The following is a 15798-nucleotide window of genomic DNA, read 5'->3' on the forward strand; positions in this document are numbered from 1 at the left end:
AGAGAGAGATCACAAGTAGGCAGAGAGGGGGGAAGCAGGCTCCCCGCTAAGCAGAGAGCCCGATGTGGGGCTCGATCCCAGGACCCTGAGATCATGACCAGAGCCAAAAGTAGTGGCTTAATCCACTGAGCCACCCAGGTGCCCCTCACATGCTACTTCTATCTGAACTCTTGTCTCTCCTTTGTTTTTATCCATAGTTACTCTAGCAAAGTCATTTGCCACACAGCTTATGTTCTGCCATTTTGAAATGTTTACTAGAAACATTATTACACATCAGACTTAAAGGTAATGCCACATTAGAAAGAATTTCTTTTTTTTTTTTTATTATGTTCAGTTAACACGATTAATGATGGTTAACCATCATTGGTTTCTGATATAGTGTTCAGTGATTCATTAGTTGCATATAACACTCATTAGTGCTCATCACAACATGTGCCCTCCTCAATACCCATCACCCAGCTACCCTATCCCCCGACCCTGCTCCCCTTTGAAACCCTCGGTTTGTTTCTTGGAGTCCATAGTCTCTCATCGTTCATCTCCCTCTCTGATTTTTCCCCCTTCAGTTTTCCTTCCCTTCTCATATGGTCCTCTGTGCTATTTCTTATGTTCCACCTATGAATGAAACCATATGATAATTGTCTTTCTCTACTTGACTTATTTCACTTAGCATAATCCCCTCCAGTTCTATCCATATCATTGCAAATGGTAGGTATTCATCCTTTCTGATGGCTGAGTAATATTTTATTTCATATATGTATTGCATCTTCTTTATCCATTTGTCTGTTAAAGGGCATCTCAGCTCCTTCCACAGCTTGGATATTATGGACATTGCTGCTATGAACATTGGGGTATATGTTCCCCTTCTTTTCACTACATCTGTATCATGGGGGAAATACTTAGTAGTGCAATTGCTGGGCTGTAAGGTAGCTCTATTTTTAACATCTTGAGGAAACTCCTTACTGTTTTCCAGAGTGGCTGTACTAGCTTGAATTCCCACCAACAGTGTAAAAGGGTTCCCCCTTTTCCACATCCTAGCCAACATTTGTTGTTTCCTGTTTTGTTAATTTTTGCCATTCTCAGTGGTATAAGTTGGTATCTCATTGTGGTTTTGATTTGTATTTCCCTGATGGCTAGTGATGTTGAGCATTTTTTCATGTGTCTGTTAGACATTTGTATTTCTTTTTTGGAGAAGTGTCTGTTCATGTCTTCCGCCCATTTTTTGACTGGATTATTTGTTTTTTGAGTGTTGAGTTTGGTAAGTTCTTTATAGATCTTGGGTACCAGCCCTTTATCTGTGATGTTATTTGCAAATATCTTCTCCCATTCTGTGGGTTGTCTCTTAGTTTTGTTGACTGTTTCCTTTGCTGTGCAGAAGCTTTTTATCTTGATGAAGTCCCAAAAGTTCATTTTCACTTTTGTTTCCTTGCCTTTGGAGACATGTCTTGAAAGAAGTTGTTGTGGCTGATGTCGAAGAGGTTACTGCCTATGTTCTTCTCCATGATTTTGATGGATTCCTGTCTTACATTGAGGTCTTTCATCCATTTTGAGTTTATCTTTGTGTATGGTGTAAGAAAATCGTCCAGTTTTATTCTTCTGTATGTAGCTGTCCAGTTTTCTCAGCACCGCTTATTGAAGACACTTTTTTCCATTGGATATTTTTTACTGATTTGTCAAAGTTTAGTTGGCCATAAAATTGAGAATCCATTTCTGGAGTCTCTATTCTGTTTCATTGATCTATATGTCTATTTTTGTAGCAGTACCATGCTGTCCTGGTAATTACAGCTTTGTAGTATAACTTGAAGTCAGGCAACATGATGCCCCCAGCTTTGTTTTTCTTTTTCAACATTCCCTTGGTGATTCGGGGTCTTTACTGGTTCCGTACAAATTTTAGGATTGTTTCTTCCAACTCCTTAAAAAATGCCGATGGTATTTTAATAAGGATGGCATTGAAAATGTAGATTGCTCTGGGCAATGTAGACATTTTAACAATGTTTATTCTTCTAATTTATGAGCATGGGATGTTTTTCCATCTTTTTTTGTCTTCCTCAATTTCTTTCATAAGTGACCATCTGTGAAAAGCCCACAGTGAATATCATTATCAATGGGGAAAAGCTGAGAGCTTTTCTATTAAAGTGAGGAACACGACAGGGATGCCCACTCTCACCACTATTGTTCAACATAGGACTACAAGTCCTAGCATCAGCAGTCAGACAACAAAAAGAAATAAAAGGCATTCAAATTGGCAAAGAAGTCAAACTCTCTCTCTTTGCAGATGACATGATACTTTATGTGGAAAAGCCGAAAGACTCTGCTCCAAATTACCAGAACTCATACAGCAATTCAGTAATGTGGCAGGATACAAAATCAACGCACAGGAATCAGTTGCTTTTCTATACACTAATAATGTAACTGTGGAAAGAGAAATTAAGGAATTGATCCCATTTACAATAGTAACAAAAACCATAAGATACCTAGGAATAAATTTAACCAAAGAGGCAAAGGATCTATACTCTAGAAACTATAGAACACTCATGAAAGAAACTGATGAAGACACAAAAAGATAGGAAAAATTTCTAAAGAGATTCTCACCCCTAGTATTTTCCTTAATGTCTGTTCTAGTCCCAGCAGAAGAGCCACCAGGCTGCCACTTTCCCCTGCCGTGCATGTGGGCGGCAGCCATCATTAATCATGAACTCTTTCCATGCAGTACCACAGGCAGTCCCTGCCAGTCAGCTGGGCTGGCATAGCGGAGAAAGCCTCTGAGCTAAGCTGGACCTGTTAAGTCCTCTCAACACTTCTGCATCCAGTCTCTACCAAATAGTGGGCAGCTAAATTTCTCTTGTAAAAGAGTCCTGTTTTAATGAATCACTTTGAGGTAAGGTCCCAGACACTGCATTTATACTGGGAAGTGTTTTTGAGCAACCCCATTTAGTTTTAGTTTTTAGGAGAAACAAACAAACAAAAAGAAAAGAAAAGAAAGCTATGAACCGTAATCTAATACCGTGTGTCTAGTTCATGTCAGTTATGATAGCCACTAGCCACAGGAGGCTTTTAAAATTTAAATTAAGATGAAATAAAATTAAAAACTCACTTCCTCAGTTGCACTAATCACAGTTGAAGTGCTCAGGAGGTATGCCATATTGGACAGCATAGATATACAACATTTCTATAATCACATATATTTCTGTTGAGCAGGGCTGAACTACAGGTTGTATTCTGTATCCTAACAGGTATTTCTTATTACACTTGGTCATCTACTCAATCCCTTCTTCTTTCCCAAAACACATCATGTCATCCTTTACCAACCAAGCAAAAACAGGTAAATGCTAGGATATCATTGAAAGCAGAAGCAAGTCTGAAACGGGAAGGTGTAGGAGCAGATAAGGGATCATAAGTGACCAGTTATCATGCTTTCTCGAGGAAATTGGCTTCTGCCTTCATATGCTGTATTAGTTTTTCCTGTTGAATATAAAAATGATCTTGCCTCTTCTTCCTTTTAAATTTAGCTCCATGTATGAGACCAGAAGCCCAAAATCCATTTTGTGAGTCCCCAACTTCCTGTTAACATAACATTAATGGAAGACTCAAACATATGATTATATTAAAAAGTGAAAATAACCAAACAAAATAAGACTGGGATTTGATGTTTCTACTGGGTAAATTTAGTTGCCTGAGAAACAGGAGGAAATTATTTCAGTGCCAAAATATAAAGAACATCACTGAATTTGTTCTTTCTCTCTCCTTTAGGAGCTAGAGTTGGTATGATAGGAAAAGGAGGACTGTAACATGGAAGAGATAGTCATTCATACGATTTCTTTTGATATTTTGTTCAAGTTTTATGTCTCAAAATTTCTATCAGCCTTTATAATTATCTGGGTAAATTTTGTACATCCAGTTCTTCTCCTAAAAGTGGGTGACATTTGAGTGCTATAAAATTAATACGATTGTGGTGCAATGGACATAATTGCTTTCTAGAAAAATCTCATCTTTATGACTCACTGTTAGAGACAAAAATGTGAGCCTGTAAGTTCCTAGAGCATCGATATATCTGATTCCTTATGCACATTTTCCCAGGAAAGCTGTTTTTCAGGAAATAGCATCTCTGCTGATTTTTTCTTTAAGTCCCTCTGTTATCTCAAATTAGAAAGCTCAGGGATTGACTGAAGTAATACTTTACTGCACTTTAGTGATTTGGCATAGTATATTCTAGAAAAATATTCATGTACACATACTATCAATTTTGAATCTTATTCATTAGAACCATGTCCCTTTGTGGTTCTCATGGTTTTAGTTCTGGGTTTGCTGGGTACATCTGTAACCTGGGAAATGCTCCGTGTTTGAAAACGTCAGAGAACAGACACTGGGTTCCCAGACACAGTTCCTCAGCTTGCAGGATTAGGCTACTGTCACAGAATTGCAAAAATGACTCGGACCTCCTGAGAGTAAGGGAAAGAGGAAAAGTGATTTTTTAAAGACTGCTAAAGCACAAGCTCATCAATGCATGTGCTGCACCTTACAGATTTGTTAGGATTGGAACAGGGTTGAAGTTTGCTTTTGCATCAACTAGAAGAAAGTAATTGTTAAGCAAATTAAGAATGTAAATCATTTTATAAGAAATGTTCAACTATGCAGGTTTGGGAGTCCATTAGACCCAGGCTTAATCCCTGGCTCTGTCACTTACCAGCTATGACTTTGGGGCAGGTTACTTAACCACCATAAACCTCATTTTTTATGTCTATGGCATGGGGCTGACAATGCCTATCTCAAGAGATTGTCTCAAGGATGAAATGAAACATTATATGTGTAGTTGGTTATTAGTGTAGTTAGTGGCTAGGAAAGCAAGTTACTTTTAAAAGAGATTTGTAGAGAATGATATGCTTGATGAGGGTACAAAGTATAAATATCCACAGCTTTTCTCCCTTTCCCACCCTCTGGGGAAGATTCAGTGTGTGTACTGCCAAAGGAGGAGCTGACAGGGTAAGTAATGAATAAAGTTGTGAGAGGAGAGAAACCTAGAGCGCAGATTAATTTACAAAATAAAAGACTAGCTGTGAAAGAGAAAAATAATAAAGGATCTAAAAGCCTTGGAGACAGAGAGAAGGGTACTGTGGGCTTTGTGGGATAGACAAAAAGGAGAGAGGGGCAGCTGCAGTCTGATATTCAGGGGAACCAGGGGGGTCAAGAAATTTGGGGAAGTGTCCCGTGCTTTCTTGAGAGTCTTAAGTAGCTGTCCCACAGGGAGGGAAGTGTAGCAGAGTGGGTAAGGGTCCACATTCTGGAGCTGGGGCTCTGGCTTCAAATCCTTATCCTCCCCACTCCGTGCCTGGATAGCCATGTGCTACTGTTTCACGTCTCAAGGCTGTGGTCCCTCTCCGGGGAACGGGGCATCCTGACAGCACCTACCATGGGATTCTCCTGGGGGATCAGATGAAGGATTCTTCTAAAGATTGGATGACAAACTGTTGAGTGCTTGGCAGATATAGAAGAGCTGGATAAATGTTATCTGAGCTTACTGGTATGATTTCTAAAAAGGACAATAACATTTTTGCATTTGTTGAATGCCCACTGTAGATCAGTATTCTTCTGAGGAGTTTATGTGGATTAGTTCATTTAATTCTGAAGACAACTCTACAAGATAGGGACTTTAATTGTCCCATTTTAGACATGAGGACACTGAGGCATAGAGAATTCAAGTCACTTGCCTATAGTCCCACAAGTGGGTAGTACTTGGGTTAGTCTCAAATACTCTAATGCTTCATCTATACTCTTGCCCTTTATGCCTTTCTGCATCTCTTACCTGAGTACCTGATCTTAAGTTAACCTGTGGAACAGTTTTTCTTATTTTATAAATGCTTAGTTTATATGCAACAACCTACCCACCCAAAGTGTGGTCAAAGGCCAGTACATCAGGGACACCCTAGGAACAGCATCTGAGGCACCACCCCAGATCCTTGAAACAGAAGCTACAGTGAAAAGCACTGCTCTAGAATATGAAACTTTCGGAAGATGGACTGTCTTATTTATGTCTCCATCCTTTACAGTGTTCAGCACAATGCTTGCCACTCAAGAGTAGACTTATTCTTTTTTTTTTTTTTTTAAGATTTTATTTTTAAGTAACCTCTACACCCAAAGTAGACCTTGAACTTAAAACCCTGAGATCAGGGGCGCCTGGGTGGCTCAGTGGGTTAAAGCCTCTGCCTTCGGCTCAGGTCATGATCCCAGGGTCCTGGGATCGAGCCCCACATCGGGCTTTCTGCTCAGCAGGGAGCCTGCTTCCTCCTCTGCCTCTCTGCCTACTTGTAATCTCTGTCAAATAAATTTAAAAAAAAAAATCTTAAAAAAAACAAAACAAAACAAAAAAAAAACCCTGAGATCAAGAGTCTCACACTCTACTGGCTAAGCCAGCCAAGCTCCCTGAGTATTATTCTCCATTAAGTCCAGTAAATCAGAATGTTGAATAGGAAATAAATTGATGAGTCCTCATGGAATAACAGCTGGTTTATCTTCAGCGGAGTGAATGAATGCTCGGTACTTCCAGCTTCCAGCACAGTGCAAGGCACATGGCAGATAACGCCATACATAGTTCCAGAATTGAGATGGAAATGTGTGATAGTGTGATAGAGACCTCCAGCACACCAGCCTTCCCTGGATGTGCTGTGACATTTAAAAAGGCCAAATAATGCCAAAGCAAGCAGAACAGTGATTATGCACTTATTCTTAACACAGTTTTAAGACAAGCTCTGCTCAATTGGTTCCCCTGTGAACTCAAGCTGATTCTCTTCTCTCTTGAGCTCTCTATTGTCTTGGCGTTGTTTGCAGCTCATTCAGAACCTAATTAAGTTTCAGGATCAGTTTGTCCTGTTAGAGAGTGTGGATATGTTGAAGTGTGTGTTTTGTTTTGTTTTGTTTTGTTTTTAATATGTAACTTAAATTACCTGAGTGAAAGGACAATTATAATTTGCTTCTAAAATTGGCCAAAAGTCAGCTTTCATCAAAATAATTCTCAGCAGACATTAGTCTCTGTAAAAACAGGTATTGTATGAAAGGCAACAAAGAGGATTTAAATAGGCCTCGGAAAATGTATTGATAATCTGGTCATATTAATCCTGTTCTCTAACAGAGTGTGAAATTAGTTGTTTACTTCACTTATCTGTGGCTGGAGGTAGCTGATAACTCACTGACAGAGCCATATTTTGTGATCACCTTTCAGTGGTGAGCTTCAGCTGGGCCAAAGCCAAACAATTTGACTTCACTGGCCTATGTACTACCTCCAAAGTCAAGGTCAGGACTACTGTTCTTTGTGGGCAGCCAGAAAAACTCATGAACTCCAGTATATCTGGTCAGGGCTTTCATTTGTGCATGCACATGAAGGTAAACCAAGACCAAGGAATAATTGTGAAAAGTTAGGAGATTTATCTTCACTATTTCCACATTTCTTTCCTATACTCTATCCCCCACCCCCATCCAAACTGAAGGTTTATGTTGGTTTCATCACCAGTCTACAAATACTATCAAGATGAACACTATTGTGGATGCAACGAAATATAAGGGTAGGGTCTGACCTAGAGGAGTTCATATATATATATATATAAAACCAGAGATTAACTATGGCAGTGAAATAGACCCTGTTGACACCCTGCCCTAGATCCCTCTGTCAACTTAGTGGATCCATCCCCCACTAGTGTTGAGTGTTGGTTTTTAATGGCTCGTAGCTATCCCATTTCTGGAGAATTGACTGCCCTCAGCCAGTGGGGGTAGGGAACAAAACTAAGACCTTATGCTTTCTCTACCCTAGCATGACTGACTGACATGGGTTTGTAAGAGGCCCGAACTCATTCCTTAACGTGGACAAACCCATGGTAAAATCCATGCTGGAGAGCCCCCACTTGGAACCAGTCATATGCTGGACCTTTGTTGAGACTACCTTCTTGTTTCTTTCACTTTCTTTCTATCCTCTGCTCAGTTAATCAAATGCATCTGAATCCCTATTTCAGGCTCTGCCTCTATAATGCCCAACTTAAGAGAGCTAGGAAACTAACACAATCCATAAACATGATGGAGCCAAAGGAGGAAACAGTATCACCAAAGCACAGTGATAGTTAGAACCTTGGAGACAGAGTTGCCTAACAGGACCGGGGTCATGTAGGCACTTGCCACTGCTAAGGAGCAGGGTAGGAGTTAGGAAGAAATATACTCTTTTCTCTCTCCTCCCTTCCCTGGGTCTGCATCACTTCAACACAACAGGTGTCCTAGTCTGTCTGAGCTGCTATAACAAAGCACCATAGACTTAGTGGCTGAAAAACAACAGAATTTTATTTTTCACAGTTCTGGAATCTGGAAGTTCAATATCAGGATGGCCTTCAAGATCAGCATGGTCAGATGAGGGCCCGCATCTGGGTCACAGACTTCTCATTGTATCCTCACATGATGGAAACGCCTAGGGAACTCTATGGAATCTTTTTTATAAGAGAACTAATCTCATTCATAAGGGTTCCACCCTCATGACTAACACTGTCACCTTTGGGGGTTAGGATTTCAATGAATGAATTTGGGGCGGGACACAAATGTTCAGACCATAACAACAGGAAAGTAGCCAACAATGAGCTGGCAGTCAGTAGAGCTCAGCCTCTTAGCTCCATAAACAGGAGAAGAATAGAGAAGAATCAGTGGGGAAGGGATAATGACCAGCATAGCAGCATTTAGGCAATCACAGACTTTTTTCTCTCCTTCAGTCCAACCACCATATTGATACCAGATTGATCTTTATCAAGTGTGTATTTCACCATATCCATCTTCCCAGTTTTAAATCCTCCAAGGGCTTCCCATTGCCTAAAGGAATAATCCATACAATTCCTGGCCATCTGTCCCATTGGTTAAAAAAAAACTCTGAACATGTGTCCCAGTTCATTTCTTTATTGCAGGTATGGGCTACAAAGATGGAATGCATTTAAGGGGTCTAGTAGAACTTTGATCTTAAAGTAATAATGGGAATTTTAAAAGAGTTCCAGTAGGCAGTGGGAAAAATGAATTTTTTAATATTGAGAGCCATCAGATTACAATAATAATAGCTCCACTTTTGGAGCTCCTGCTATATACCTGGCATTATGCTAATCACTTTACATATATTATTTCATCTACTTATCATAGCAACTCTTTGGAATAGGTATAACTATGAGAGAAGTGAAGTACCCTGCTCATGATCACATGCTTAGCGAATGGAGAAGCCAGAATTTAAACCTGGAAGGTTCTCCTTAATGAAATCTTTCTTCCATTATGCCTCATAATTAAGACTAGACATTAGAGAAATGTATCATTCTGTAGAAAACCTTGTGCTCTATAGAAAGAGTCAGTGGGTCAAGAAAGTGGATAGGTGAAAGGAGTCAATCTGAAAAGGCTATATACTGCATGATTCCTATATGACATTCTGGGAAAAGCCAAAACTATGGAGACAGCAAAAAGATCACTGGTTGCCAAGGGGTATGGAGAAGGAGGGATGAATAGGCAGAGCAAAGATGATTTTTAGGGCAATGAAACTACTCTGTATGATACTGTAATGGTAGATACTTGCCATTATATATTTGTCTAAACCCATAGAATGTATACCAAGAGTGAACCCCAATATAAACTCTGGAATTTGGATGAGCAGTGTAGGTTCATCAGTTATAACAGATGTACTCTGGTGGGGTACTTTGATGATGGGGAGGATGTGCAGGTGTGGGGAAAGGGGGCATATGGGAAATCTCTGTATCTTCCTCTCAATTTTCTGTGAATACAAAATTGTTCTAAAAATAGATTCTTTTTTTTTATTTTAATAAACATATAATGTATTTTTATCCCCAGGGGTACAGGTCTGTGAATCGTCAGGTTTACACATTTCACAGCACTCATTATAGCCCATACCCTCCCCAATGTCCATTTCCCCACCACCCTCTCCCGTCCCCCCTCCCCCCCCACAACCCTCAGTCTGTTTCTTGAGATTGAGTCTTAAAAATAGATTCTTTAAGACAAAAAGGAAAAAGAAAGGAGATGGATGCAGGCATGAGTCTATAAGGATGGGGCAGTTAGAAAAGATACTGCCTCTAGAGATAGGAGAGACCACTCAGAACTGCACAAGAGAAATGTGGATTCCAATGAGCCAGTTAATATGTTGGGAAAAGCAGAATTCAGGAAGACATTGAAGAATAAGCTATCTTTATCAAAAAGTTGATGAAGTGCTCACAACATTTCCAACACTGCCTGAACACAAAGCTTTGTTCCACTAGTCTATTCCTTCTCTCTGTTCACTGTTCTTATAAATTGCATTTCATACATGCTCTGCCTTCTGTGTTGCTCTAATAATTGGTCTGCTTACAACCTGTAAAAATAGAGGGACAATCATTTGTTAAGCTGTGCATTTACAATTTGCATATTTTCTATATGTGAATAAAATTTACTCTAAAATATAAGGAAAATATGATTCTGTATGGAGGTTGAAATAAATCAGGGATATTGTATCTCTTGTTCCTTGGTAGAGTCAAACACTTCTCTGGCTAAAGATGTTACATATGATAAGAATAGCTTTGGGCTAGGGGCTTGAAAACTGGCATTCTGGCCCCAGCTCTGCAATGAGAATAATTATGTAGTATGGGTAAGTTATCTGTTCTTTCTGAGCTTGAATTTTCTCATATGTTGAAAAGAATGTCCTCAAATCCCTGTTAATGTTCTGTATGGTTGAACATAGAACAAGTCTCATCCTCAAACTGACTCCATAACAGATACTAAAATAGAATCGCAACTCTCCCCTAACTGCAAATCCCTGTTACCTGATATTTAAGAGAAGAGCTTGGAAAACATTTTCTAAAGAGGGACAGATGGTAAATATTTTAGACTTTACAGGCCATGCAGTCTCTGTTGCAACTATTCAGTTCTACTGTTGCTGTGAGAGCAACCATACACAATACATGAATGAATGAATTTGCCTGTGTTCCAATAAAACTTTATTTACCCAAATAGGTGGTGAGCCAGATATGGCACAGAGGACATAGCTTATCCGTTCCTCTTCAAGGACATAACTTTGTGGCAGTCAGTGCAATTTCCCTTTAGTATATATAGGGAAAAACTTATGTTCACAATAATTAAATAGGATGTTGGAGAGTTGGAATGGGAAAGAAAGAAGGAGGAAGGAAAGAAAGTAGTGGGAGGAAGGGAGGAGAAGAGAGAGAAAATAAAAGAAGGAAGGAAGGAAAGTGGAAGAAAAATGCAGAGCAAGAGTGGAGAGCTTTGTGAAAGACCATTGGGAGAGAAGGTTGGGTGCCATCTGCCATGAGTGAGGGGCATTGTCAGATTGGAAAAGGCTTGGCTTTGGCATGGAGCTGGCAGCTAAGTTTGGAGAGACCATTTGGGAAGTGGGTGTGTAATGCTGAGGAACATCTGTCACCTAGTTCAAGTGTACTTGAACCTATTATGGTGCTGAGTACCAAGGGGAAACCTCCTGAATATTTGTGGAGAAGGGAAGGAAGAGGGGGATTACCCTCACTTTATAGATGAAGAAATTCCACTCTAGGGCCCTGACGCTGTGTGAGGTTGAGGAAGCCATTGCCATTTTTCTGAGAAACCTACAAGGAAACAGAATTCCATGAGGAGGATATTGAATTTCATGCCTGAGAGAATCTTCCAGTGTCCTCACAGGTCCAGTCCTCCTAAGAGAAGGAAAAGAGTGTTGGTGGCCTTGGGGGGATGCCCATAGCCCAGGCCTGCATGATGCAAAGTGTTATCAGGTGGAGATGGTAAGGGGGCCTGCAATGCTTATTGTGACTGTGTTTCTGTGAGTTCAGAATCAGAGGCTGTGTCTTTTCTCTCATAGAGTCTCCCCCATTCTTTCCCCCCTTTGATTCTGAATTCTGATGTGGCAGGTAAGAGGGAGGAAAGCTGAGGATGGACTTCCACACTTGGGGCAGAAAATCTGATTCTGGGCCTCTTTCCTGGAGCTTGCTGGCTGTTGGCATCTTGAGATGGTGGGCCACGGTTAAGAAAGGGAAGCTGGGGGCACCTGGGGGGCTCAGTGGCTTAAAGCCTCTGCCTTCGGCTCAGGTCATGATCCCAGGGTCCTGGGATCGAGCCCTGCGTCGGGCTCTCTGCTCAGCAGGGAGCCTGCTTCCTCCTCTCTCTCTGCCTGCCTCTCTGCCTACTTGTGATCTCTGTCTGTCAAATGAATAAATAAAATCTTAAAAAAAAAATAAAGGGAAGCTGAGATGATGTCTTCAGGTAGGACAACATTCTTCTCTGTGCCATCACATGAAAGGAAGAGGAGAACTGGATTTTTAGGGAGTCTTAGAAACTTGGAATGTGATTATATTGACTAGCCAACAAATCTGTAAGATTTCGCACAAGTCATGTACTTAATATAGAGCTGGATTACAGTTTGCACTAATTGATTAATTTTATTTCACAAACTAAAAATTTTATTATGCAAATGTATGCAAATCGTATAGAAAAATTGCCTTCTTAGCCAAGCGCACCAGCACCTGTTGGGGTTTCTCGTTTCTTTGGTTTTATTTGTTTGTTTGTTTCACTGGAACTGTGCCACTGGGGTAGAAAGTGAAATAATAAGTAATTCAGGATTTGAAATTGTTTGTTGAACAGTATCCTGAAAGGTGATCAGAAGGCTTTCTCCTTTGACAAATACCATGGTGATTGGTGTGTCTTTTTTCCTCTTTCTTGCCTGACACAGAATGAAGAAGATGAGCAACATTTACGAGTCCGCTGCCAATACGCTGGGAATCTTTAACAGCCCCTGCCTGACCAAAGTTGAGCTGCGTGTGGCGTGCAAAGGCATTTCTGACAGAGATGCTCTTTCCAAACCAGACCCCTGTGTCATCCTCAAGATGCAGTCCCACGGGCAGTGGTTTGAGGTAGGCATGTCCAAGGAAATGGACAGAAGCATGGCTGGGGGGATCGATTCAGAAATGTTTTTTCATTTCCTGTCTTCAGATGGTTTGTTTTGATGAGACGGAAAATTCTTGAAATGAATACGATCACATTTCTGCTTGTATCGTGATGTTTGGATGCGGTGGTTTTAATGCCCTGGGTATTTTGACATTTACCCTTACTCTGTGTGCTCACTGTGGACGTAGTAACCCTGGGAAGGGCGGAGAGGATTGCCTTGTAGAGGCCACATCTTACAACATTTATTTTTGGGAATGAAAACTTAATATTAACTACATTCTCCTGGGGGCTCACCAAGGGTCTGACACCGTTTTAAGTACTGTATATAAAATAACTAAGTTGGTCCTCACAACAATCCTCTGAGGAACAGAGACAGATGAGGAAACACTGAAAGGTGAAGGATTTGCCCAAGATCATTCAGCTTGTGAATGGAAAACCTAACATTTACACACAGGCTGTTGGGCTCCAGAGCTTGAGCTCTGAATTGCTATTTTATCCTTATCGTGAGTGCCAGTGTGTGTGTTCTTGGTGGTTTGTGTGGAGATATTGCAGGTTGAATTCTGCCCTTGGCTTTTGCACATGGATTTAAACGTCAAGAGGGTTTTTTATGTTTTGTTTTTGTTTTTATTTTCGTTTTTTGTTTGCTTTTGGGTGTCTCGTCTGAGTGAACAAAGCTCTGTTCTGAGGTGAATGGTGGGATTGGGAGGAGCAGGGGGTGCAGCAGACGGAGAAGTATTATCACCTCAAAGGGCATGAGGTACTGGAATTTGGAGAAGGGATTTGAAGCTATGCTGAGCAGAGCAGTAGTAGAGAGCCACCTGCTTTGGGTCCCTTACAGCAAACTCCTCAAGTCTTCAATACTTCTCCCACCTGTTTGCAAATAGCTGGAAGATGCTGTTCTAGGGGGTCAACTCTTCCATACCACAGAAGAAAGGAGGCTCCAGAGGCCCGAGAGGCAGCATGTTTGGTGGGTGAGCGATGAAATTCAGGTCGAGGCGACTTGCATGGGGCAATGCGTCATCATAAGTCTTTAACTTCAGACTTATTTAGGGCTTATATTGTAAACATTAAACAGCATTCACAGGTATCTTAATGTGTAATATATTTTTTTCCTTCCAAATAGTCTCACTGACTTTGTTGGTGTGTTTTATTGTTTTTTATTTTTTATCAGAGTGAAATGGCAGCTTGCATTAGAAGAAAATCACTCCTTGAAAATAAGAGGAAAGAAATTAGAAAGAATTCATCTCCTAATGTCCCCTTTACCTAAGTCAACTATCATTTGTATATAGGTCTTTTCCTTCTGGTGTTCATATTCTTACCTGCTTCTTATCATGCATATAAAATTTTATTCCCTCATTTTATGACCTAGCAGTATATTTTTCTATATTGCTGTGCTATTCATGATTATAATTTTTAAAGTTGCATAGTATCCCACCACATGAATTAATTTATAATTTTCCTGCTTTTTCACTTTGAAGTTGCTTCCAAAAATACCCTATTTTAAACTGCAGTGGACATCTTTGTGCATAAGACTTTTCCCTACTATTTGAATGAGTTCCTAGGAGACATTGTCGAAGTAGAAGAACAGGTACAAAGGGTAGGAAACTTTGGGGGCTTTTGGTACATATTGTCATGTTGTTTTTCTAGAGTGCTCTATTACATGTTACTTAAAGTATGGTTTGCGTATAACTACCAGCTCATAAACTCTTTGTTAACAGTGCACAGATAAGAAACTGGTGCTCCTGAAGTAAATTAATTCACTGCTTCCTTCATTCAAAAAGTCTTACTCTTTAAAAAAGTTAAACTTCCAACATACGAAGTGATAGGCTGATTTATAATCTGGCACTTTGAGAAACACTTCTGTAATATACTTTACACTCTTTTAACAATATATATTCAGGATACAGTTAGAAAAACACAGCCCATGCCAGGTAGCTAATGAAGGATTTAGTTCAGGGAATTAGTAATGAAGGAGTTGGAAATTCTGAGAGACTAAATAGTGACAGTGTGGGAACCCAGGCATCAATGACAGGAGTCTGTTATTTGCTTAGGGTGTGGTAGTAAAGAGCTGAGGCCAGCTTGTATAGGCTTGTGAAAGCTGACTCTTAAGTATTCGAGAACTTTGCAGGCAGTTTTGATGTTGGTATCCCCACCACATACATTGGCAAACATTTCACATCAGGGCTCACCTCCCACCCAAAGCCAACTGTTACGTATGTATCAACAGACCATCGGGTAAGAGGGGCCAAAGAAGGAGATGGCAGTATCAGAACCAAACAGCCATCTAGCACAAACTGGATCCATGGAAGGGGACGCCTATCTGGTAGAAGCGAAAGATGGAGGAGATGTAGATGGTGCTGGAAATGCTGCCTGAAAGGGAGATGAGGATACCCCATCATCTGCCTGCCTCTTGCTCTCGTGTATCCCATTTGTGTCTTCCACTGATCGAACCTTGATGGAAGTCCATTGACAAGGTTTGCAGGGAAAGGGTATAAAATGCTCTTGAGAGCAAAGAAGTAAATGACCAGCACAGAAACTTTTGACAACTCACAGTAGCTTGAATAATCATTCTCCCTCTCAGCAAGTAAGGCATATTTATTTACTGCTAACACCTTCTTTTCAATACAAATTCATCAAGTGGTCTTACGCTAGGAGTTAGAAACACACCTGTGTCACAAATTTAAAACATCTGATAGTCTATTTAAAGCATGTGGCTACTACTATATATGTTCGGTGAAGGCTGGCAAACATGGACAGTGCACTGGCATGACATTTATTGATGCATGCATTTTCCTGTGTCTACCCCTTACAACGTGTCTGGATTTACAGAGAGATTTCTATGTACACTGTTACAGAACCGAGAGAAAGCCTTGC

The 15798-nt window shown here is 40.4% G+C and overlaps 1 protein-coding gene across 1 annotated transcript in view; it reads left to right on the top strand.

The window, feature by feature from the left end:
* Positions 1 to 15798, top strand: part of CPNE4 (copine 4) — a gene marked incomplete at its 3' end in the record, with an annotated part of 476837 nt that overhangs the window by 126227 nt on the left and 334812 nt on the right. The window contains exon 2 of the mRNA XM_080823089.1: positions 12710 to 12890. Coding sequence (XP_080679215.1) covers positions 12710 to 12890 — 181 coding nt within the window. The remainder of the gene's footprint in view (positions 1 to 12709; positions 12891 to 15798) is intronic.

The sequence above is a fragment of the Martes martes genome (assembly GCF_963455335.1).
Source record: "Martes martes genome assembly, chromosome: 1".
In the NCBI taxonomy this organism is placed as follows: domain Eukaryota; kingdom Metazoa; phylum Chordata; class Mammalia; order Carnivora; family Mustelidae; genus Martes; species Martes martes.